We start from the raw sequence: 22,900 nt of genomic DNA, 5'->3' as shown, positions 1-22,900 counted from the left end.
GCTAACCAATCAGTGCTGCCCATCGTCACAAGGTTCTGAGATAATTCTCACTCCAGGGGTCACATAAATCAAGGCTGACACGCCAATCATTAGAGGTGTCATGCTTCAGGTTAAACTCTGGAAGAAGATGGTGGCATAGTGGTAATGTCACTGGACTAGTCATCCAGGGGTCCAGGTTGATGATAGGAGAATAGAGGTTCAAATCTCACCACAGCAGCTGGTGGAATTTAAAACCAGTTAATAATCAAGGATATAAAGCTAGTCTCAGCAACGGTGGCCATGAAACTATCAATTGTTGGAAAAACACATTTGATTCACTAATATCCGTTAGGGAAGGAAATCTGCCATCCTTGCTTGGTCTGACCTACACATGACTCCAGACAAACAGCAATGTGGCTGACTCTTAATGGCTGAACAAGTCACTCAGTTCAAGGGCATTCAGATATGGACAAAATGATGGCCTTGCATTCCATGAAGGAATAAAGGAAAAATCTTTAAACCAATGCCCCGCCCAGGTGGATATAACAGATCCCATGCCACTCTTCTGAAGAAGAGCAGGGGAGTTCTCCTTGGTGCCCAGGCCAATATTTCTCCTTCTAACAACATCACAAAAACACACAATGTGGTCGTTGTCACATTGTTGTTTATGGGATCTTGCTGTGCGCATATTGGCTGTTCTGTTTCCAAAACTACAACAATGACTAGACATCAATGGCTTTACAGAGCCCTGAGCTATCTACTGACCACCCATGATATTTAAATGCAAATCTTTTGTTCCTTTTGCTTCTTACATTTTTAAACAATCAACCAGGGTGCAGGGGTCAAAGTCCAAATCAGGGTAAGAGATCAAGGCAGAGGGCAGAGATTGGAGCTAATGTCAGAGTGGAAGGCAGGAGTCAGAGTGTGGAAGCAGGGTCAGAGGGCAGGGCAGGGGTCAGAATGTGGAAGCAGGGTCAGAGGGCACGGGTAGGGGTCAGAGTGTGGAAGCAGGGTCAGAGGGCACAGGTAGGGGTCAGAGTGTGGAAGCAGGGTCAGAGGGCACGGGTAGGGGTCAGAGTGTGGAAGCAGGGTCAGAGGGCAGGGCAGGGGTCAGAATGTGGAAGCAGGGTCTGAGGGCAGGGCAGGGGCCAGAATGTGGAAGCAGGGTCAGAGAACAGGGCAGGGGTCATAGTGTGGAAGCAGGGTCAGAGGGCAGGGCAGGGGTCAGAGTGTGGAAGCAGGGTCAGAGGGCAGGGCAGGGGTCAGAATGTGGAAGCAGGGTCAGAGGGCAGGGCAGGGGTCAGAATGTGGAAGCAGGGTCAGTGGGCACGGGTAGGGGTCAGAGTGTGGAAGCAGGGTCAGAGGGCAGGGCAGGGGTCAGAGTGTGGAAGCAGGGTCAGAGAACAGGGCAGGGGTCATAGTGTGGAAGCAGGGTCAGAGGGCAGGGCAGGGGTCATAGTGTGGAAGCAGGGTCAGAGGGCAGGGCAGGGGTCAGAGTGTGGAAGCAGTGTCTGAGGGCAGGGCAGGGGTCAGAATGTGGAAGCAGTGTCTGAGGGCAGGGCAGGGGTCAGAGTGTGGAAGCAGGGTCAGAGGGCAGGGCAGGGGTCAGAGTGTGGAAGCAGGGTCAGAGGGCACAGGTAGGGGTCAGAGCGTGGAAGCAGGGTCAGAGGGCAGGGCACAGGTAGGGATCAGAGTGTGGAAGCAAGGTCACAGGGCAGGGCAGGGGTAGAAGTCAGAGTGTAGAAGCAGGGTCAGAGGGCAGGGTATGGGTAGGGGTCAGAGTGTGGAAGCAGGGGCAGGGGTAGGGGTCAGAGTGCGGAAGTAGGGTCAGAGGGCAGGGATGTTAACCTGCTGTTCCAAAGTTTTGAAAATGTTGAAGTGAATAAGTCCTCATTCTTGCCCAGGATTGGTATGAGGAGGATAAATGGATAGATACAGAATAGTGATGTTGTTGGTATTTGAGAAATTGCATTTGGATAATATCCTCCAGCCTAAATGATGTGGAATTTGTTAATTGAGTTGAAAGCGATTTCCCTGCACTGCCCAACATGGAGTGGGCCTGAGCTTCACACTTCAGCTACAGTGTGACAGGGTTCTGGGGATTCAGTCTCACTTTGGGTTGAGTGTGAGACTGAATTCTCTGGGTCAAGAGAATATCTTGGTTAAATATGTCCCCCCCCCAACCCCCTAACCCCTGATCAGACAGACGGATTCACCTCAATGGCTGCTGTCCAAGTGTACGAGACTGAGGGTGACAGGGCCAGAGCCACCAGGTTCCTCCGTGCTCGAATCCTCCCACCCCATAACTTGATACCTGCAAAAGGTGAGAATAGCTGATTAACGGCCAAGCTCCAGCTGTAATTCCAGTCACTTCCTGAATGAAAGAAGTACAAACATTGCACACTAACATTCCCAGCTGACAATCTTGGTACTGTGTAAGGGTGGGTGAGTCACACACAGCCACTCTACTGTACCAAGAAAAGGGCACTAACTCAATAATCACCTTCACAGCAATTCAACACCTACCCTGTGTGTTAATCAACAAAGATCGGATGGATTACCTTCTCCAAGAGTGTGGTGTATGACATTGTCATCAACACTGAGACCATTTGTTGCAAATACTCCAATCGCAGGAGCAAATCCGTGATGGAAAGCACAACCCCGAATGTAGGAAGCATTCCCGACAATCTGAAAAGAGTTATTGACAAGGACTCAGCTCCTGATCCATTTCACGTGATACAAGAGGGGTCAATACTGGTTCAGGTTGTAGCAGGTTGATGGACTATGACATCCCCTTCCTTTCCTGCCCCACTCCCAATATTCCCCCCCTCTGTCATTATTGACCTGTTAAAACTTCATTCCTGGTGTATTGTTGACTATCACCCTGAGGAACTTCTGAACAGGAACACAAACTCAGAAGATCAATCTGTGTGCAAAAACAAACAAAACCAATTCAAAAAATATTATTACAAACCTCTCCAAGATTGAGAAAAGACACAGAATATCGTGGGTCGTAATAATCAAGGTAACCATTCTGTCCACTCTGATAAAATTCAACATCCTCCATTCTGGCTTCACCTTCAGAACAGACAAAAAATTAAATCATCTCCAAAACTCGGCAAAAGGATAACAATTTTCAGGAGCAGAATAGAAATTCATCACCATTAATGAGAGTAATATCTCAACTCTAGACTCTAGAGTTTTACACAGAGTTAGAGAGATTTCTTTCTCCGAGGGTCTTTGGAGTTCTCTGCCAGAGGGTAGCGGGTCATTGAATATATTCAAGGCAAGTTAGAGAGAGTCAGGGGTTATTGGAGACAGGTAGGAAAATGAAGCTTAGAACACACTCAGATCAGCCATGACCGTGTTGAATGTTGGAACAGGCTCGAGGGGCTGAATGGCCTGCTCCTAATTCTTGACTCTCTTGTCAGAAACTCAAATCCCATTATGGCAGGTAGCGTTCACTCAATTAAATAAACCTGGAATAAAACCCTCGTCTCAGTAATGGTGACTGTGAAACAACTAAATTATCTTAAAAACCCATTGCTAATGTCCATTAGAGAAGGAAATCTGCTGTCCTTACCTGGTCTGGCTCGTATGACTCCAAAATCACAGCAACATGGCTGACCTTTCACTGCTGTCCGGAATGGTTTAGAAAGATATTCATTTGGATCAAACTGTTACTTCGAATTTAGAATCCCTACAGTGCAGGAGGCCATTCTGCCCATAGTCTGCACCAACCACAATCCCACCCAGGCCCTATTCCCATCTACCCTACTAACCCCCTGACACTTCCCTCAGTATATTCTCAGACTCTCCATGCTTACCCTGGATAAGAGTACTTCACATCACCTCCTCCATCTTTATCAAGCTTTCACTTCACCAAGAGCAAAGTCACCCGAGAACATACTTGCATGGTTTATTTTGGGAGATTTCAGCAGCTGTGACATGAAGAGGTACCTTTGAACTCCAGGTCATCATAAAAGAAGGAACTGATTAACACTCGGGCTCCGAACAGCTGCCCTGATGTGTCGGGGTGTTGGTGGCCAATGATCTTGATGTTTCTGCTCAGGAGGCCGATATCTGCAGCCAGGGTGTAACTCTGACCTCTTCCCTTCAATTCATGTCTTTCCGCTGAAATAGAAACAAACGTCCAATCAGATTGATCAACTGGGGTGGAGACAGACGTTACAAACATTTTACCCAATCACACCACCCTGGGAATGTTCAACTTCTTCAGAGTAACAAAACTCAATGGCAAGAATTCTCAGAATTTATCCATTATGGAGTTCAATCATCATTTTCATTAACTCATAGAATCACAGAATCCCTGCAGTGCAGAAGGAGGCCATTCGGCCCAATCAGTCTGCACCAACCCACCATTTTTAACTTATCCAGGCCCTATCCCCATAACCCCACACATTTACTCCACTAATCCCCTAAAGCACAACCTGGGATATAAAGGGGCAATTTAGCATGGCCAATCTACCTAATCTGCACATTTTTAGACTGTGGGAGGAAACATCTGGAGGAAACTCACGCAGACACAGGGAGAACATGCAGACTCCACACAGACAGTGACCCGAGGCTGGAATTGAACCCGGGTCCCTGGCGCTGTGAGACAGCCGTGCATTAGTAATTTGAGAATACACTATCCTTTTAGTTCCTCCTCTCTCCAGTTCAGTATCATTCCTGTCACATGTCTCAGCATCTCTGAACTATATTCAAGGTGCTACATAAATGCAAGTTGTTGTGATTGAAACTTTGAACCCCAGGTGCAGTGGGTCACTGGCCTATTCCTGGGCCTTCAGCGAACCTGCACATGGATCATACTGGGAGCTCCTAATGGAGGTTTCTTCAACTCAAAATGACGATCAGTTCCAGATGAGGAAATCCGTAAGGACAAAATCAGCCTTCCCTGGCACTGGATCAGCTTTCCCCGGCATGGGGCCAGAGTTCCCCAGACACCTGCACCAATCTTGTATCGAGGTTTGTTTAGACGACACCTGGAGTTCTGCTCACCACAACACCAAAGGGAGGCATTGCAGAGGGTGCAGAACAGATTTCCAAAGACAATACCAGAACATGAGGAAAGGATAAAGAGGCTGGGACTCTTGGCAACAATAGAGAGCTGAGGTGGTGACCACAGAGAAATCTTTCTCATTGTGAAATTTGATGGAGTGGATACAGAGAGAATGTTTCCCTGGTGTGGGTAACAGCAAAACCGGAAACCATTGATATTAAATTATCACCCGGAAATCCAATGGGGAATTCAGGAGAAACCTCTTTACCCAGAGAGTGGGGAGAACGTGGAACTTGTGAAGTGATTGTAGAAAAGCAGTTAGGGGGAACTAGCATGTGTGAGGGAGAAGAGAATGGAGGGTTCCAGCGAGATGAGGCAAGGGGGAGAGTGGAATATTAACACTGACATGGACTGGTTCAGCCTGTCTCTGTGCCGCAGGTCATTTGTAATTCTCTCTGCCGACACAGAGCATGATGTAGACATACCGGCATTGGACTGGGGTAAACACAGTAAGAAGTCTCACAACACCAGGTTAGAGTCCAACCAGTTAGAGTCCAAACTGGTTGGACTCTAACCTGGTGTTGTGAGACTTCTTACTATGACACAGAGCACGTCCAGGTCTTGATTCTAACTGGACCAAGGAACCTGCAGGAACATCCAGAGAAAATATATAAATAGGATGGGAATGGAGGGATATGATCCCCGGAAGGGTAGGGGGTTTTAGTACATGCGGGCAGCATGGTTGGTGCAGGCTTGGAGGGCTGAAGGGCCTGTTCCTGTGCTGTAATTTTCTATGTTCTTCATCCAATCAACTGCTACCTACCAAGGTGTGTGTATAAAAGTGGTTCCTTCAAGGTCAGCATCATTCCGTCAGGGGAGATGGAGCGGATTACTCTGGTTTCTGTTTCCAGATGATTGTGACTGGTGCTCGACAGCAAGATCTCATCACCTTCCTGAATAAAACGATGGCAGTCACGTTTCAACAATTGCATCAACTGAATCTCTTTTCAATATCTCCCTCTCACCTGGACCCCAAACCCCTGGCCCAGCAGTTTTTATAAAGAAGGTCTCGTCAGAAGCTGTGATTGAGTTAGACATTAGCTTCTGAGTACAGCAAGAAGCACCCTTGCCAAAGTATTAGATAGAGGAGGTTTGATGGGGACAGGGGGCTAGGCAGAGGGAGGGAGAGGGGGAAGTTGATGGATTTGCTGTGGATACATGTGAGAGAATCACAGTGAGCCCTCACAGAATGGATGGACTGGTAGAGAATATGGAGGTGGGTGGCATGTTGCCCACCCCTGTGTTATATGTAGGTTGGGGTGTGTGCTGCCTCTTTGAGTGTGGGTCCTGTGGCCCCAGGGGAGTTAGAGGGGAGAGGGGAATGGAACTCAGGGAGTCAGTTGCTCCCGTTGTGAAATCTTCAAGGTTCATCTCGTGGTCCTTATATTCTGCATCGAGATAGCCATACACAATAATTGGCAACATGGATGGGATTCAAAGCCACAAAGCACTATGGAATAACTCCCACAAAAGGCTAAGTGCCCAGAGTAACTGGCTTACTAAAGGGAAAGGCAGAGCTTTGCTTCATATCCTGCTCTGCCCCCAGGGGAAAGGAGAATCACTCAGGGGAGGTGGGGTGTGGGGAGGGGGGGTGGAGAGAGTGGGTACAAATCAGGAACAAATGGAACTGGGCCCCACTTCCACTCCTTTACACTGGGCACATCCTGAGATCAGACCCTTAGTCAATGGCTTCAGTGCAAGACCTTAGTGAGGTTCTATCTCTTGATGCCACACGTATAACCCACCCCACCCCAATTCTTACAGAAATGGAAGGGAGGACTATACCCACTTAGTGAATCCACCTGAGAATTATTGGTGTGAGGGAACATACTGTCAGCTGTCCATACCTGCCAGTCGACAGCTTCTGCCAGAGTTATGTTGAGGGAGCCGGCTGCTGCTGTTAGACCCAGCTTGGTTTTGTAAATCTGATGGGGGATACCGTGAAGATCTAACTCTCCAAATACACCTACACAGCAAGGAGAATAACCAGAGACATCACAATGCATACTCGTGAAGAAAACTGGCCAAGAGTTTGGACAAGCCTGAATCCTGCATCGAAGATAAGTAGCGCCACTGAAAGTGCAGTGGGGCAAGGATTGAAATCAGGAAGCAGTTTGTTACAGAGTTAGAAAGTTGGAAACTCTACCCCTCTTCTACAAGGCTGCTCGGTTTGGAGCGGGGAGTGGGGGGGCTGGAGCCACCCGCCACGCCCACCCCAAACTGTTCAGTTTGGGACAGGAGCACAGAGGGCGTGGGTATCTCATTGAGACGTATAAGATGATGAATGGGATGGATAGGATAGAGGTGGAGAGACTCTTCCCGCTCAGAAAGGACAGTAGGACTAGGGGGCACAGCCTCAAGATATGGGGGGGGTGGTTTAGAACGGAGTTGAGGAGGAACTTCTTCACTCAAAGGGTGGTGAATCTCTGGAATTCTCTGCCCGTTGAAGTGGTGGAGGCTGCCTCGCTAAATATTTTTAAGAAGCGGGTTGATGGGTTTTTGATAAGAGAGGGGATTAAGGGTTATGGGGAGAGGGCGGGAATGTGGAACTGAGCCACGACAGATCAGCCATGATCTTATTGAATGGCGGGGCAGGCTCGAAGGGCCAGATGGCCTACTCCTGCTCCTATTTCTTATGTTCTTATGAGTGGGGGAGTCAATTAGAACTTTCAAATTGAGATGGATAAACGTTTGTTGTCTAAGGGTATAAGGGTGATGGATGATAAATGGAATGGAAATGTGGAATGGTGATAAAACTGGTAAAAGAAAATACACTGGAAAATCTCTGCAGGTCCGGCAACTCTGGTAAGGAGAGAAAAGAGCTGACGTTTCAGATCCAGCTGACCCTTAGTTAAAGCTTTGACAAAGGGTCATCTGGACTTGAAACTTTTCTCTCCTCACAGGTGCTGCCAGACCTGCTGAGATTTTCCAGCATTTTCTCTTTTGTTTTCAGATTCCAGCATCCGCAGTAATTTGCTTTTATTTGGTGAGAAAGGAAAAATGGGCTGAAAAGTCCTCCTCCTGTTTTTTACTTCCCCTGTTGTGTTTTTTCATATCTTTCTGATAATACAGCTGCTGCCTTTGCTTTAGTATCAAAGTGATCAGGGAGGGAGGGAACTATCGCCTGAGGAGCTGCAGTCCTTTCTAATGGATTTACTCTACGGACTGGGAAAGATTGTCTCCCTGGGCTTTCTAGCTTTATAACTGAGCAAGTTTACACATTTATTTTAACAATTCACCAATAATGAATCTGAAAAAGGTTACTCACCCAACACTTTTGACCCCTGATTGGGTCCGTTTTGTAAAGGCCAATCTGGAGTCAGGTGGTCTCCCCTCAAAACAATCTGGAGCTGCCCTCGGAACGGTTTCTCTGGGCTGCCTGCAGTCAGCCTTCCTCCCTGCCCCAAAAATAAAACACGACACACTGACAATATTACAGCTGAAATGCAGTCTGAATCAGCCTGAAACTGTCACTGGAGAAGGAAGGCACAGAGTCACAGCAGACAGGAGCACTCGCGGTGTGAGTCTATCTACACTCCGTCCCTCTCTCACCACACCCTTTAATATCCCACTTAGTCTATGGATGGCATGGTGGTACAGTGGTTAGCACTGCTGCCTCAAAGCACCAGGGACCCAGGTTCAGTTCCTGGCTTGGGTCACTTGTAGAGTCTGCACGCTCTCCCCGTGTCTGCGTAGGTTTTCTCCAGGTGCTCTGATTTTCTCCCACAGCCCAAAAGATGTGCTGGTTAGGTGCACTGGCCATGCTAAATTCTCCCTCAGTGTATCCGAACAGGCGCCAGAATGTGGCGACTAGGGGATTTTCACAGCGACTTCATTACAGTGTTAATGTAAACCTAATTGTGACAATAATAAATGAACTTACAAATGTATCCCGCCCAATCTAATCCCACTCCCCACACCCTTTAATATCCCACCCTATTGATTACTCGCCAAATCCTTTAATATTCCTTTTTCATGAAACCAGTTCCTTTGTGCTGCTGAATTCACTTCAATAACAGGACTTACATTGTGAACCATCCTCCGTGCAGAGAAAGGTTCTAAAAGCCCCTTGTTCATGTTAGTGTTGATATGAAGTCTCTGTCCTTCTGTTATAGACCCAGTCATTGCTTAGCTCATCAAAACCCAACACCTGTTGGAGACCTCCATTAGGTTAACTCTTAACCTCCTGACCTGGTGAAGCTAATCCCCAAGCCGTTTGCTCTGGCTGTGATGGCACGTTACCTGAATTGAAATGTATGTTGCATTCAGGACAATGTTTGCGTAGGATGATGAATGATTGACCAACGTTGAAACATTATCTCTAACTTCTAAGGTACCAAGGATGGTCAGATTGTGCAGTGGAGGGATCGGGATGTCCACTGCCAGCCAGACTCCTGCAGGAATAATGTTTAAACATCAACAATTGCTGTTTCATTCACCAAACCTTTGCTTTATGACAAAAATCCTCAAATCTCAGAGCTTTCTCTTGTTATGGCGATGCTGCCCCTAATCTTGGTGAGGGTCAGAGAGGTCAGGCTGGTGATCGGTATGACAAGGGCACTCTCCCTAGGGAATGGCAGAAATTGGGAATGGCACAGTGGTACTCTGTTCAGAGGAGAAGATGGTGAGTCTAGTCGAATGTTGAGAAGCTTCACCAGGTAACTGGTCATTGGCTGTGTGCCCTCTGGGATTCATTTCCATTTAAAATCTTTAATCCTCAGCCAGACGTCAATGGATAATACACTCACCTCCGTGTCAGCAGCGCATGGATTCCATCCCCACTGCACAGACGCGAATATATAACCCAGGACAACACTCCCAGTGCACCTCTGAGGGAGTGCGACAGTGTCAGAGATGCTATTAAGCCAAGGCCCAGTCGGCCCTCTCAGGTCAACATAACAGATTCAATTTGAAGAAGAACAGGGAGTTGTCCCTGATGTTCTGACCAATATTGATCCTTCAAATAACAAAGGATTATCTAGTCAATATCACATTGCTGTCTGTGGGGTCTTGCTGTGCACACCTTGGATGTCACATTTCCTACACCAGTGCTGATTACATTAGTGACTGCACTTTATAAAATGCGTTATCAGTATGTTTCATCATCTGGATCGACAAATGCCCTGACTGACCTGCCCCACAAACTCCCTGGGAGCTGCTTCCATAGGGAGAGAAATAATTGGAACTTGGTGTGCAGAATAGTGAGGAAGTAAACTCCGGGATTAGGGAGAAAACCCTGGAACTTGGGAGAAAACTCCAGGATTTAGGAAGTTGGTTTAGGGAGTATATTTGGGATTTGGGAAGTTAGTTTAGGGAGTGTATCTGGGATTTGGGAAGTTGGTTTAGGGAGTGTATCTGGGATTTGGGGAGTTGGTTTAGGGAGTGTATCTGGGATTTGGGAAGTTGGTTTAGGGAGTGTATCTGGGATTTGGGAAGTTGGTTTAGGGCGTGAATCTGGGATTCGGAAGTTGGTTTAGGGCGTGTATCTGGGATTTGGGGAGTTGGTTTAGGGAGTGTATCTGGGATTTGGGGAGTTGGTTTAGGGAGTGTATCCGGGATTGAGGAGTTGGTTTAGGGAGTGTATCTGGGATTTGGGGAGTTGGTTTAGGGCGTGTATCTGGGATTTGGAAGTTGGTTCAGGGCGTGTATCTGGGATTTGGGGAGTTGGTTTAGGGAGTGTATCTGGGATTTGGGGAGTTGGTTTAGGGAGTGTATCTGGGATTTGGGGAGTTGGTTTAGGGAGTGTATCCGGGATTGAGGAGTTGGTTTAGGGAGTGTATCCGGGATTCAGGAGTTGGTTTAGGGAGTGTATCCGGGATTCAGGAGTTGGTTTAGGGAGTGTATCCGGGATTCAGGAGTTGGTTTAGGGAGTGTATCTGGGGTTTGGAAGTTGGTTTAGGGCGTGTATCTGGGATTTGGGGAGTTGGTTTAGGGAGTGTATCTGGGATTTGGGAAGTTGGTTTAGGGCGCGTATTTGGGATTTGGGAAGTTGGTTTAGGGCGCGTATCTGGGATTTGAGGAGTTGGTTTAGGGTGTGTATCTGGGATTTGGGAAGTTGGTTTAGGGCGTGTATCTGGGATTTGGGGAGTTGGTTTAGGGAGTGTATCTGGGATTTGGGGAGTTGGTTTAGGGAGTGTATCTGGGATTTGGGGAGTTGGTTTAGGGAGTGTATCCGGGATTGAGGAGTTGGTTTAGGGAGTGTATCCGGGATTGAGGAGTTGGTTTAGGGAGTGTATCTGGGGTTTGGAAGTTGGTTTAGGGCGTGTACCTGGGATATGGGGAGTTGGTTTAGGGAGTGTACCCGGGATTTAGGGAGTTGGTTTAGGGCATGAATCTGGGATTTGGAAGTTGGTTTAGGGCGTGTATCTGGGGTTTGGAAGTTGGTTCAGGGCGTGTATCTGGGATTTGGGGAGTTGGTTTAGGGAGTGTACCCAGGATTGAGGAGTTGGTTTAGGGAGTGTATCTGGGATTTGGGAAATTAGTTTAGGGAGTGTATCTGGGATTGAGGAGTTGGTTTAGGGAGTGTATCCGGGATTGAGGAGTTGGTTTAGGGAGTGTATCCGGGATTGAGGAGTTGGTTTAGGGAGTGTATCTGGGATTTGGGGAGTTGGTTTAGGGAGTGTATCTGGGATTTTGGGAGTTGGTTTAGGGCGTGTATCTGGGATTTGGAAGTTGGTTTAGGGGGTGTATCTGGGATTTGGGGAGTTGGTTTGGGGAGTGTATCTGGGATTTGGAAGTTGGTTTAGGGCGTGTATCTGGCATTTGGAAGTTGGTTTAGGGAGTGTATCTGGGATTTGGGAAGTTGGTTTAGGGAATGTGTCTGGGATTTGGGGAGTTGGTTTAGGGCATGAATCTGGGATTTGGGAGTTGGTTTAGGGCATGAATCTGGGATTTGGGGAGTTGGTTGGTTGCCTCATCAATCATTACCTTGTGGGATTACCACACTGTCACCTTCGGCGGGAACAGTGTAGTTGTTCTCTGAACTCGATTCCCAGAATGAAGTGTTTGACCACAGGCTGGAATAAAAACATTTTGGAGACTGAGTAAGGCTTCTTTCTCTAATGGAGGTGCAAATTCAAATAAATTAAACACAGCGATAGCAAAGTTAGATTTCTGAACATTTGTACACTCATTAACCAGCGAATAAAATTATTAGCAAGACCCAGGGGGAGATCAGCAGAATTAGTTCTTTGCACAGTGAGTTGTGATCTGGAAGGCAGTCTCTGATAGGAGGTGGGAGCAGATTCAATAGGAACTTTCAAAAGGGAAGTGGATACAGAGGTAGGTTCTTTACTCAGAGGGTAGTAAGGTCGTGGAACTGCCTGCAGCAGTTGTGGACTCACCAACTTTAAAGGCTTTCAAACGGTCAGTGGATAGGTATATGGATTACATTGGAATAGTTTAGGTTAGAGGGTCATTAGATTGGTTCCACTGGTCGGCGCAACATCGAGGGCCGAAGGGCCTGTACTGCGCTGTAATGTTCTATTAACTATCTATCTATTAACATACTTGAAGGGCGTGACATGGTGGCACAATGGTTAGCACTGCTGCTTCATAGTGCCAGGGATCCAGGTTCAATTCCAGCCTTGGGCCACTGTCTGTGTGGAGTTTGTACATCCTCCCTGTGTCTGTGTGGGTTTTCTCCGGGTGCTCCAGTTTCCTCCCACAGTCCAAAGATGTGTGAGTTAGGGGGATTGGCCATGGTAAATGTGCAACATTAAAGGGATGGGGTGGGGAAAGTGGGCCTAGGCAGAATGCTCTTCCAGAGGCATGGTGCAAAATTGATGGGCTGAATGGCCCCTGTCTGGACTGTAGGGGATTCTATGAAAGTACAGGGGGATGCGATTAATTGGAGAGCTCTTTCAAAGGACTATTATAAATATGAATGACTGAGCTGTGCTCACATGCTCTGTAAATCTACCACAACAACCAATAGAGAGATTGCTATTTAAATATGAATCATTGCTCCTCTGCCTTTACTCAATATAACAGCTTACTTATAATCAGGAATTCCACTGAACACTGCTGAGCTGGAGGAGGTTGATCTGGAGGAGACTGGTCGTGTACAGTTCTGGTAAAAGCAGCGAAAAACACGAAACTGGACACGGACGGTAATCATTGCTGGGTCGAGTTCGGAGTAAACGCTGGGCTGTTGTAATCCACCCTTTCCTGAAACTGGAATATCCGTGAATGAAATCAGGAGCTGGTAACAAGTTTACCGACAAGCAGACTTGCCAGTAATGTAAGAAGAATAAAAGAGGCAGAAAGTGGCTCAACAAGTGGTGGCTCTTTTGACTTTCTGAATCGAATCTTTTCACCGTGCTGAGTGTATGGTTTCCTTTGTTGATCTGAACAGGGCTGAGGTTGTTGCAGACTGTGCAAGTGCCCTCATTATCCTGGTGTTGTGAGGGTCAGTGCAGCACAAAGCCCAGGCTCACACAGCTCAGACATAATTCCAGAATATGGGATAAGGCACAATCTTCCTTTTGGGCAAAAACCTCTCTCTTGGACAACGGGAATAGTATATGAAATCATTTAATTTTGATAAAGCAATGACCTGCCCTAAACAGCAAGGGGTGGCATGGTGGCACAGCAGTTAGCACGTCTGCCTCACAGTGCCAGGACCCGGGTTCAATTCCGGCCTCGGGTGACTGTCTGTCTGGAGTTTGTGTGTACTCTGTCAGTGTGGGTTTCCTCCGGGTGCTCCGGTTTCCTCCCACAGTCCAAAGACGTGCGGGTTAGGTTGATTGGCCATGCTAAAATTGACCCTTGTGTCAGAGGATTAGGAGGATAAATGTGTGGGGTTACAGGAATAGAGCCAAGGTGGGATTGTGGTCAGTGCAGACTCGATGGGCCAAGTGGCCTCCTTCTGCACTGTAGGGATTCTATGATTTTCCCAGCTAAAGCTCCCGCATGGATTCAAGCCCCACCCCCGCAGATCTGGTCTCTCCCCCCATTCCCAAGGGTCTAGACTGTACCCCCAACCCCTAACCCAGGGTCTGCCCCCTCACCTTCCCCCATTCCTGAGTGTCCAGGCACTGCCCCTGCACCCTCACCCTCACATCTACTCCCCCCCCCACCGCCAGGTTGTGATGACGAGAGCCAGTCTTACCCAGATAAAACAGGGTCAAATTCTTCTGGTCAAAGTACCAATCGCGATTGAGATTCTGGGCCCAGCTGAGAGGCTGGAGCGAACGATTCCGATCTGGAGTCAGGATTTGGAAATGGTCCGGCCGTTGTTGGAATTTGTGGGACATGATGACAGAATCATTGTTCTAAAGGGGAAATCGGACAGAACCGTCAGCAACCCCTCAAACCTGACAACACCCCCTCCTGCACTCACCCCACCCCCTCCCCCATCATCATCATTTGCATTCCCTTTGTCCAATTACAACCCCCCCATCCCCACCCTCAACAATATAAATCCCTTTGCTTTCAGCTCTGACAAAGGGTCACCCAGACTCAAAACATTGGCTCTATTCCCTCTCTCTGCAGATGCTGTCAGACCCACTGAGATTTCCCAGCGTTTTCTATTTCTGGAACGGGTCGGAGTGTGTTTAACACGCGCCGACCCTCACTCGAGGGTTACCCAGGATGCCCAGTGTCTTATTTCATTGTTCCTGAAGGATTGGTTAGTTTGGATGGAGCCCCAGTGGTGGGGTCTGCATTCGTCCATCGCGGACTCACTACCTCTCAGCTCACTGGGCACACGGTCTGCTATCGATGAACCAGGGCCCAGGGAATTCTGACACCAACACCATATTTAAAGTCTCTGAAATCAATCGAAAGCTGTCACCTGACTGACTCTCTGGCAAGAATGGTAGTAAAGGAATCAGGGCTAACACCCAGTAATGCAACATTCACAAAGGTGGCATCAAACACTCGGTCAAAGTGTTAGATTTTATGGAGGGTCTTAAAGGAAGTGAAAGGTGGAGAGATTTAGAGAGGGAATTCCAGAGCTTGGAGCCCAGCTAGCTGAAGGCATGGCCACCAATGACGGAGGGACAGAACTGCATTATAGGCCAGAATTAGAGGAGCGCAGCAATCATGGAGGGTTGTGAGGTTGGAGTAGATTACAGAGATAGGGAGAGTTGTAGGGGGCTGGAGGAGGTTACAGAGTTAGGGAGCTGGAGGAGGTTACAGAGTTAGGGAGAGTTGTAGGGGGCTGGAGGAGGTTACAGAGTTAGGGAGAGTTGTAGGGGGCTGGAGGAGGTTACAGATTTAGGGAGCTGGAGGAGGTTACAGAGATAGGGAGAGTTGTAGGGGGCTGGAGGAGGTTACAGAGATAGGGAGCTGGAGGAGGTTACAGAGATAGGGAGAGTTGTAGGGGGCTGGAGGAGGTTACAGAGTTAGGGAGCTGGAGGAGGTTACAGAGATAGGGAGAGTTGTAGGGGGCTGGAGGAGGTTACAGAGTTAGGGAGAGTTGTAGGGGGCTGGAGGAGGTTACAGAGTTAGGGAGAGTTGTAGGGGGCTGGAGGAGGTTACAGAGTTAGGGAGAGTTGTAGGGGGCTGGAGGAGGTTACAGAGATAGGGAGAGTTGTAGGGGGCTGGAGGAGGTTACAGAGATAGGGAGAGTTGTAGGGGGCTGGAGGAGGTTACAGAGATAGGGAGAGTTGTAGGGAGCTGGAGGAGGTTACAGAGATAGGGAGAGTTGTAGGGGGCTGGAGGAGGTTACAGAGATAGGGAGAGTTGTAGGGGGCTGGAGGAGGTTACAGAGTTAGGGAGAGTTGTAGGGGGCTGGAGGAGGTTACAGAGTTAGGGAGCTGGAGGAGGTTACAGAGATAGGGAGAGTTGTAGGGGGCTGGAGGAGGTTACAGAGTTAGGGAGAGTTGTAGGGGGCTGGAGGAGGTTACAGAGTTAGGGAGCTGGAGGAGGTTACAGAGATAGGGAGAGTTGTAGAGGGCTGGAGGAGGTTACAGAGATAGGGAGAGTTGTAGGGGGCTGGAGGAGGTTACAGAGTTAGGGAGAGTTGTAGGGGGCTGGAGGAGGTTACAGAGTTAGGGAGCTGGAGGAGGTTACAGAGATAGGGAGAGTTGTAGGGGGCTGGAGGAGGTTACAGAGATAGGGAGAGTTGTAGGGGGCTGGAGGAGGTTACAGAGTTAGGGAGAGTTGTAGGGGGCTGGAGGAGGTTACAGAGTTAGGGAGCTGGAGGAGGTTACAGAGATAGGGAGAGTTGTAGAGGGCTGGAGGAGGTTACAGAGATAGGGAGAGTTGTAGAGGGCTGGAGGAGGTTACAGAGATAGGGAGAGTTGTAGGGGGCTGGAGGAGGTTACAGAGTTAGGGAGAGTTGTAGGGGGCTGGAGGAGGTTACAGAGATAGGGAGAGTTGTAGGGAGCTGGAGGAGGTTACAGAGTTAGGGAGAGTTGTAGGAGGTTACAGAGTTAGGGAGCTGGAGGAGGTTACAGAGATAGGGAGAGTTGTAGGGGGCTGGAGGAGGTTACAGAGATAGGGAGAGTTGTAGGGGGCTGGAGGAGGTTACAGAGTTAGGGAGAGTTGTAGGGGGCTGGAGGAGGTTACAGAGTTAGGGAGCTGGAGGAGGTTACAGAGATAGGGAGAGTTGTAGGGGGCTGGAGGAGGTTACAGAGTTAGGGAGCTGGAGGAGGTTACAGAGATAGGGAGGGTTGTAGAGGGCTGGAGGAGGTTACAGAGATACGGAAGGTTGTAGGAGCTGGAGGAGGTTACAGATATAGGGAGGGGTGTAGGAGCTGGAGGAGGTTACAGAGATAGGGAGGAGTGAGACTTCGGAGGAATTTGAAATTGAGGATGAGTATTTTAGCCAGCCTACAGAATTATTGCAAAGTGAGTTGTGTGCTCAGCGGTGAACCGACTGGCGATGGATTCTTCTTCTAATAAAACTCACACATACCTGGAAGTGATAGAAGTTGGCTGTGTAAGAGATATTGGTGATATGAGCCAGTCCCTCAAATTGCCAAGTGAATGTCTCATTGCCAGGAATGAGGACTTTCCACCCATAGGAATAGTAGGCCGGGTTGAAGCTGCTCCCTATGTGAACACAGCAGAGAATGCATCAGAGTCAGTAATATCACAGCCTTTCATAAAACACACACATGCAACCTTTCCAGGGGAAGCAGCTGATTCATTCCCTGTTTCTATATACAGCATATAAAATCAGTGTGTTCCAAATGTGTATTCACACTATTCAAAGTTTCTCATTTACAGAGCTCTTTGTGAAGTGATAATGTTTGGTAATATTTCCCAGGAGTGTTAAGATGGGCATTTTCAATGCAAGCACTGTCCATTTGTCATGGAGATAAGATTTAAACATTTAGAAAGATGCACATCACTCAATACACCAAATTTAACCAATGTCTTTTGCGTTTTTTGACAGCTTCCTTTAGGATTTTGTTTCAAAGGCCTCAGCCTGTCTAAAAAAACACAGGTTTTAGCTGTAATTATCTTCCAACCACATCCGTATGTCTCAAATGTGCATTTGGTCCAACTTGCCAGCAATTTATGCATTAAAAGTACACAGGTACAAGGCACATATTTCAGTGTATTAGGGAAACAGGACTAAATACTAGACTGAATGATGTTAATGATGATTGGGGATAGGACCAGAAACATCCTCATCCTTGTGTCCAAATCCTTCCCTATCTATTATATATTTATGTGGTTGTATGATTGCTTTAAGAGCAGGATACATGACTTGATCATGAGATCATTGTGGTGTTTCACAAGCTTCTGTCTTAGTTACATTTTCTGATCTGTGCAGGGAGGCATTTGTTTTAATAAAGCGGTTGTTTTTGTTAAAATCTACCTGTGCAAAACACATCTTCAATTTGGTTAAAACCCACAATTACACACTATTTCTGTAACCTTCTCCTGACCCTGCACCCCTCCCTATCTCTGTAACCTCCAGACCCTATAACCCTCCCTATCTATGTAACCTCCTCCAGCCCCCTACATCTCTCCCTATCTCTGCAGCCCCCTCCAGTCCCCTACATGCATCCCTATCTCTGTAACCTCCTCCAGTCCCCTACACACCTTCCTATCTGTGTATCCTCCTCCTTCAATCCTCTACACCCCTCTCTATCTAAGTAACTTCCTCCAGCCCCCTACATCCCTCCCTATCTCTGTATCCTCTTCCTCCAGCCCCTACACTCCTCCACATCTCTGTAACCTCCTCCAGCCCCCAACACCTCTCCCTATCTCTGTAACCTCCTCCAGCCCCCACACCCCTCCCTATCTCTGTAACCTCCTCCATTCCCCTACACCCCTCCCTATCTCTGTAACCTCCTCCAGCCCCCACACCCCTCCCTATCTCTGTAACCTCCTCCAGTCCCCTACACCCCTCCCTATCTCTGTAACCTCCTCCAGTCCCCTACACCCCTCCCTATCTCTGTAACCTCCTCCAGTCCCCTACACCCCTCCCTATCTCTGTAACCTCCTCCATTCCCCTACACCCCTCCCTATCTCTGTAACCTCCTCCAGCCCCCACACCCCTCCCTATCTCTGTAACCTCCTCCAGTCCCCTACACCCCTCCCTATCTCTGTAACCTCCTCCAGCCCCCACACCCCTCCCTATCTCTGTAACCTCCTCCAGCCCCCACACCCCTTATCCATTCCTCAGTTTCCATCGCTCTGCCATTGGCAGCTGTGCCTTGAGCGTAAACTGTGGAATTGCCTCCCTGAGCCACTCCAACTTTGCCCTCTGTTAAGAGACTCCATCACACTTTCATTGACCAAGCCTTTGGTTATCTGCCCCGATACCTCCTGATGTGTCTGACTGCCAGCTGGAGTCATTCTGAAGGTTGGTGGGAATGGGAAAGGCTGACCCAGTCATTTATATCTGGAGGAGGGAGAGCAGAAAGAGGACTCACCGTGAGAATTTGATAGAATTACAGTCTTGCCGATCAGAGCTGATGGCGATGCGTGTGTGACTTCCAAGCGATGGATAGTGACGGAGGAATCACACACAACGCCCAGGTACCCCCGGCTCCACTCTGCTGCCTGGGGGCATCGAGCAGGATCCAAAATCAAGCTGTGCGGAACCACCTTGTTGCCAGCGTTACCTGTGAAAACCAATTCAGATCACACAGCAGTCAGAGAGATTGTCCATCAGCTAGCGACCCCAGGGCTCCTCCATCTATATTCCTCCCTGCAGCAGGGGGGCAGCACCGTTGGGTGAGAGCGATCTGCATCGCCACTGGTCATTCATTGAGAAACTCTCAGCAGGACAGAGATAATCTTGCAGACACGGCCCACAGGGTGGGGTGAGGAGAGATCACCCCCAGCATCAACCAACCAGGGGGTCAGTGCTGAGGGGGTGCCGCACCGTCAGAGGGTCAGTGCTGAGGGGGTGCGGCACCGTCAGAGGGTCAGTACTGAGGGAGTGCCGCACTGTCAGAGGGTCAGTACTGAGGGAGTGCCGCACCGTCAGAGGGTCAGTACTGAGGGAGTGCCGCACCGTCAGAGGGTCAGTACTGAGGGAGTGCCGCACCGTCAGAGGGTCAGTACTGAGGGAGTGCTGCACTGTCAGAGGGTCAGTGCTGAGGGAGTGCCGCACTGTCAGAGGGTCAGTGCTGAGGGAGTGCCGCACTGTCAGAGGGTCAGTGCTGAGGGAGTGCCGCACTGTCAGAGGGTCAGTGCTGAGGGAGTGCCGCACTGTCAGAGGGTCAGTGCTGAGGGAGTGCCGCACTGTCAGAGGGTCAGTGCTGAGGGAGTGCCGCACTGTCAGAGGGTCAGTGCTGAGGGAGTGCCGCACTGTCAGAGGGTCAGTGCTGAGGGAGTGCCGCACTGTCAGAGGGTCAGTGCTGAGGGAGTGCCGCACTGTCAGAGGGTCAGTGCTGAGGGAGTGCCGCACTGTCAGAGGGTCAGTGCTGAGGGAGTGCCGCACTGTCAGAGGGTCAGTACTGAGGGAGTGCCGCACTGTCAGAGGGTCAGTGCTGAGGGAGTGCCGCACTGTCAGAGGGTCAGTACTGAGGGAGTGCTGCACTGTCAGAGGGTCAGTACTGAGGGAGTGACACACTGTCAGAGGGTCAGTACTGAGGGAGTGCCGCACTGTCAGAGGGTCAGTGCTGAGGGAGTGCCGCACTGTCAGAGGGTCAGTACTGAGGGAGTGCCGCACTGTCAGAGGGTCAGTGCTGAGGGAGTGCCGCACTGTCAGAGGGTCAGTGCTGAGGGAGTGCCGCACTGTCAGAGGATCAGTACTGAGGGAGTGCCGCACTGTCAGAGGGTCAGTACTGAGGGAGTGCCGCACTGTCAGAGGGTCAGTACTGAGGGAGTGCCGCACTGTCAGAGGGTCAGTACTGAGGGAGTGCCGCACTGTCAGAGGGTCAGTACTGAGGGAGTGCCGCACTGTCAGAGGGTCAGTACTGAGGGAGTGTGGCACCATCAGAGGGTCAGTACTGAGGGAGTGCCGCACTGTCAGAGGGTCAGTACTGAGGGAGTGCCACACTGTCAGGCCACTCGGACTCGCGAGCCCGCTCCCCCATCAATAAGATCATGGCTGATCTGATTGGAATCCCAACCCCACATTCCTGCTGATCTTCCGATAACCTTTCACCCTCTAGCTGATCAAGAATATATCTAAAAAAAACAAATTGATGTGGATGCTGGGATCTGAAACCAAAAAAGAGATAATGCTGGAAAACATGAGCAGGTCTGGCAGCATCTGTAAGGAGAGAAAAGAGCTGATGTTTTGAGTCTAGATGACCCTTTGTCAAAGGAAGAATATATCTACCTCTGCCTTCAAAATATTCAAAGATTCTGGGTGGGATTTCCTGATCGCACTCACCTCAAGGCCTGAAATTGCTGCCTGGGTTAACAGGACTTTGCATGGTCCATGTTCCGCCCACTATGATTCCTATTACAGGGTGGGAACAGGGAGATTCTGCCCTCTGCTTGCACAGCCTCTTGAGGGGAAGAGTTCTGGAAACCCTTTGAGAATAATATTCTTCCTATTTCCATCCTAAACCATTGAGCACTTACTTTTAAACAGTGACCCCTCATTCTAGATTCTCCCACAAGAGGAAACATCCTCTCCACACCCACCCTGTCGCTACCCCTCAGGACCAAATCACCTCTTACTCTTCTAAACACCAGCAGACACAAGCCCAGCCTGCCCAACCTTTCCTCATACAACAACCCACCCACTCCTGGTATTAGTTTGCTAATCCGTGTCTGGGCTGTTTTTAACACATCTCCATCCTTCCGATTATTAGGAATGATTAGGGGGAGGGTGCAGGGATGGTGTTTATAACCCAGTCATACTTGCTGCCCTCCCCCCGAATCTCTCACCTGTGAGTGAACCGTCCAGATCCTGGAGAACCGCCTCGTGCTCCGAGTGGAAGGAAGCTTTGTTAGTCACGTTGAAATACTGAATGTCACTGAATCTCACGCTCCAGCCTCCAAACTGGATTCTGCGCACACCGTGGAGTATGGTCATCCCCAGGGCTGTGCAGGCCGGCAGGTCAAAGTTCAAGAACCTAACAGATGAGACAGTCAGCCCTTCAGAGAGGGGTAAGACAATGCCATGGGCGGTGCAGAAGCTGGAGTCAAACCCAAGGCCCTCCACGTGGCCAACAATGGTGGCGTTCTTGATCAGAGCACCGCTGTCCTCTCCCCACCCCTTCACGTAGGACCTCAGGATGGCTTTGGTCTCGATACCGGCTTTCTCATTATTAACCATCACAAAGTTATGGAACTGCAGGGCTCCTCCGTCCACCCACTCTGCTCCTTTCTCACAGTTCCACACGGTCAGCGAGTCAAACCTGGCCGGTTCCGGGGGCTGGGAGTAACACCGACCATATTTCCGAGGATGGTAAGCTTCAAAAATCCACAGGCCAAACCAGCCCTGAGAGTGTACGGTGTTGTTGAGGAACTGGCCAAGCGGGACGTTACGCGGGCAGACGCTGGTAGTGTAGGAGGGCCCCCCAGGGTGCTGCAGCAGACGATACCAGAAGCCAAAGTGGGTGCCCCCAGCTGCGGCATTGTGACTCACCGTGTTTGCCGGGTTGGTTACCCAGAACGCGGCGGGGGTCAGGTCATCGTTGAGGAGGCTGGTACTCTGTCGTACCATGACTGCTAAGTTGTACTGCAAGACATTCCCCTCCTCAATGCCATCCTCAATGAAGAAAGCTCCCCCCATGATGTTGTAAGCCACATTGCCCTCCACTAGGAGGTGGTGTGTACCATGGATGGTCACAGCTCTGTTAAAGGTCTGGTGTATTGCACAGCCCCGCACGTATGACTGGTAGCGTAGGTCTCCAGTAAGGTGCCAGTGGACTGGGTACCGGCCCAGGCGAAAGGCCTGACCCGCATGATAAATCTGAGGAAAGGACAGAGCAGCACAGTTAGAAAGTTGGATGTGGTGAATGATCCAAATGCAACTTTTTCTATTCTTTTACAAACAGTAACTTGTCTTTCTAAAGCGGGAGGCCCCCTGGCACAGAGGGTTAGCGTCCCGGCCACAGGGCCAGAATCTCAGGCGTCAAGTCCCACCCTGGCACTTAATGGTTGAGGAATGCGGGCGGCACAGTAGCACAGTGGTTAGCACTGCTGCTTCACAGCTCCAGGGTCCTGGGTTCTATTCTCAGCTCGGGTCACTGTCTGTGTGGAGTTTGCACATTCCCCTCGTGTCTGCGTGGGTTTCCTCTGGATACTCCGGTTTCACAGTCCAAAGATGTGCGGGTTAGGTTGATTGGCCATGCTAAGAAATTGCCCCTTAATGTTCAGGGTAGCGTAGGTTAGAGGGATTAGTGGGTATAATATGTAGGGATATGGGGGTAGGTCCTGGGTGGGATTGTGTTCAGTGCAGACTCGATGGGCTGAAGGGCCTCTTTCTGCACTGTAGTGTTCTATGATTCTATGAATGTG

General features: G+C 49.4%; 1 protein-coding gene across 1 annotated transcript in view; it reads right to left on the bottom strand.

The window, feature by feature from the left end:
- Positions 1-22,900, bottom strand: part of pkhd1l1.1 (PKHD1 like 1, tandem duplicate 1) — a 151,797-nt gene that overhangs the window by 34,421 nt on the left and 94,476 nt on the right. The window contains exons 51-64 of the mRNA XM_080193526.1: positions 21,323-22,352; positions 18,904-19,095; positions 16,929-17,065; positions 14,175-14,337; positions 13,060-13,237; positions 11,990-12,078; positions 9,305-9,456; positions 8,331-8,460; positions 6,910-7,028; positions 5,826-5,955; positions 3,940-4,113; positions 2,954-3,057; positions 2,541-2,667; positions 2,196-2,293 (exon numbers count right to left, since the gene is read on the bottom strand). Coding sequence (XP_080049652.1) covers positions 2,196-2,293; positions 2,541-2,667; positions 2,954-3,057; positions 3,940-4,113; positions 5,826-5,955; positions 6,910-7,028; positions 8,331-8,460; positions 9,305-9,456; positions 11,990-12,078; positions 13,060-13,237; positions 14,175-14,337; positions 16,929-17,065; positions 18,904-19,095; positions 21,323-22,352 — 2,823 coding nt within the window. The remainder of the gene's footprint in view (positions 1-2,195; positions 2,294-2,540; positions 2,668-2,953; positions 3,058-3,939; positions 4,114-5,825; positions 5,956-6,909; positions 7,029-8,330; positions 8,461-9,304; positions 9,457-11,989; positions 12,079-13,059; positions 13,238-14,174; positions 14,338-16,928; positions 17,066-18,903; positions 19,096-21,322; positions 22,353-22,900) is intronic.

The sequence above is a fragment of the Carcharhinus amblyrhynchos genome, chromosome 8, assembly GCF_965287045.1.
Source record: "Carcharhinus amblyrhynchos chromosome 8, sCarAmb.v2.hapA, whole genome shotgun sequence".
Taxonomy (NCBI): Eukaryota; Metazoa; Chordata; class Chondrichthyes; order Carcharhiniformes; family Carcharhinidae; genus Carcharhinus; species Carcharhinus amblyrhynchos.
Note: the sequence above shows the minus strand (reverse complement) of the source record. Positions and strands in the feature narration are given on the sequence as shown.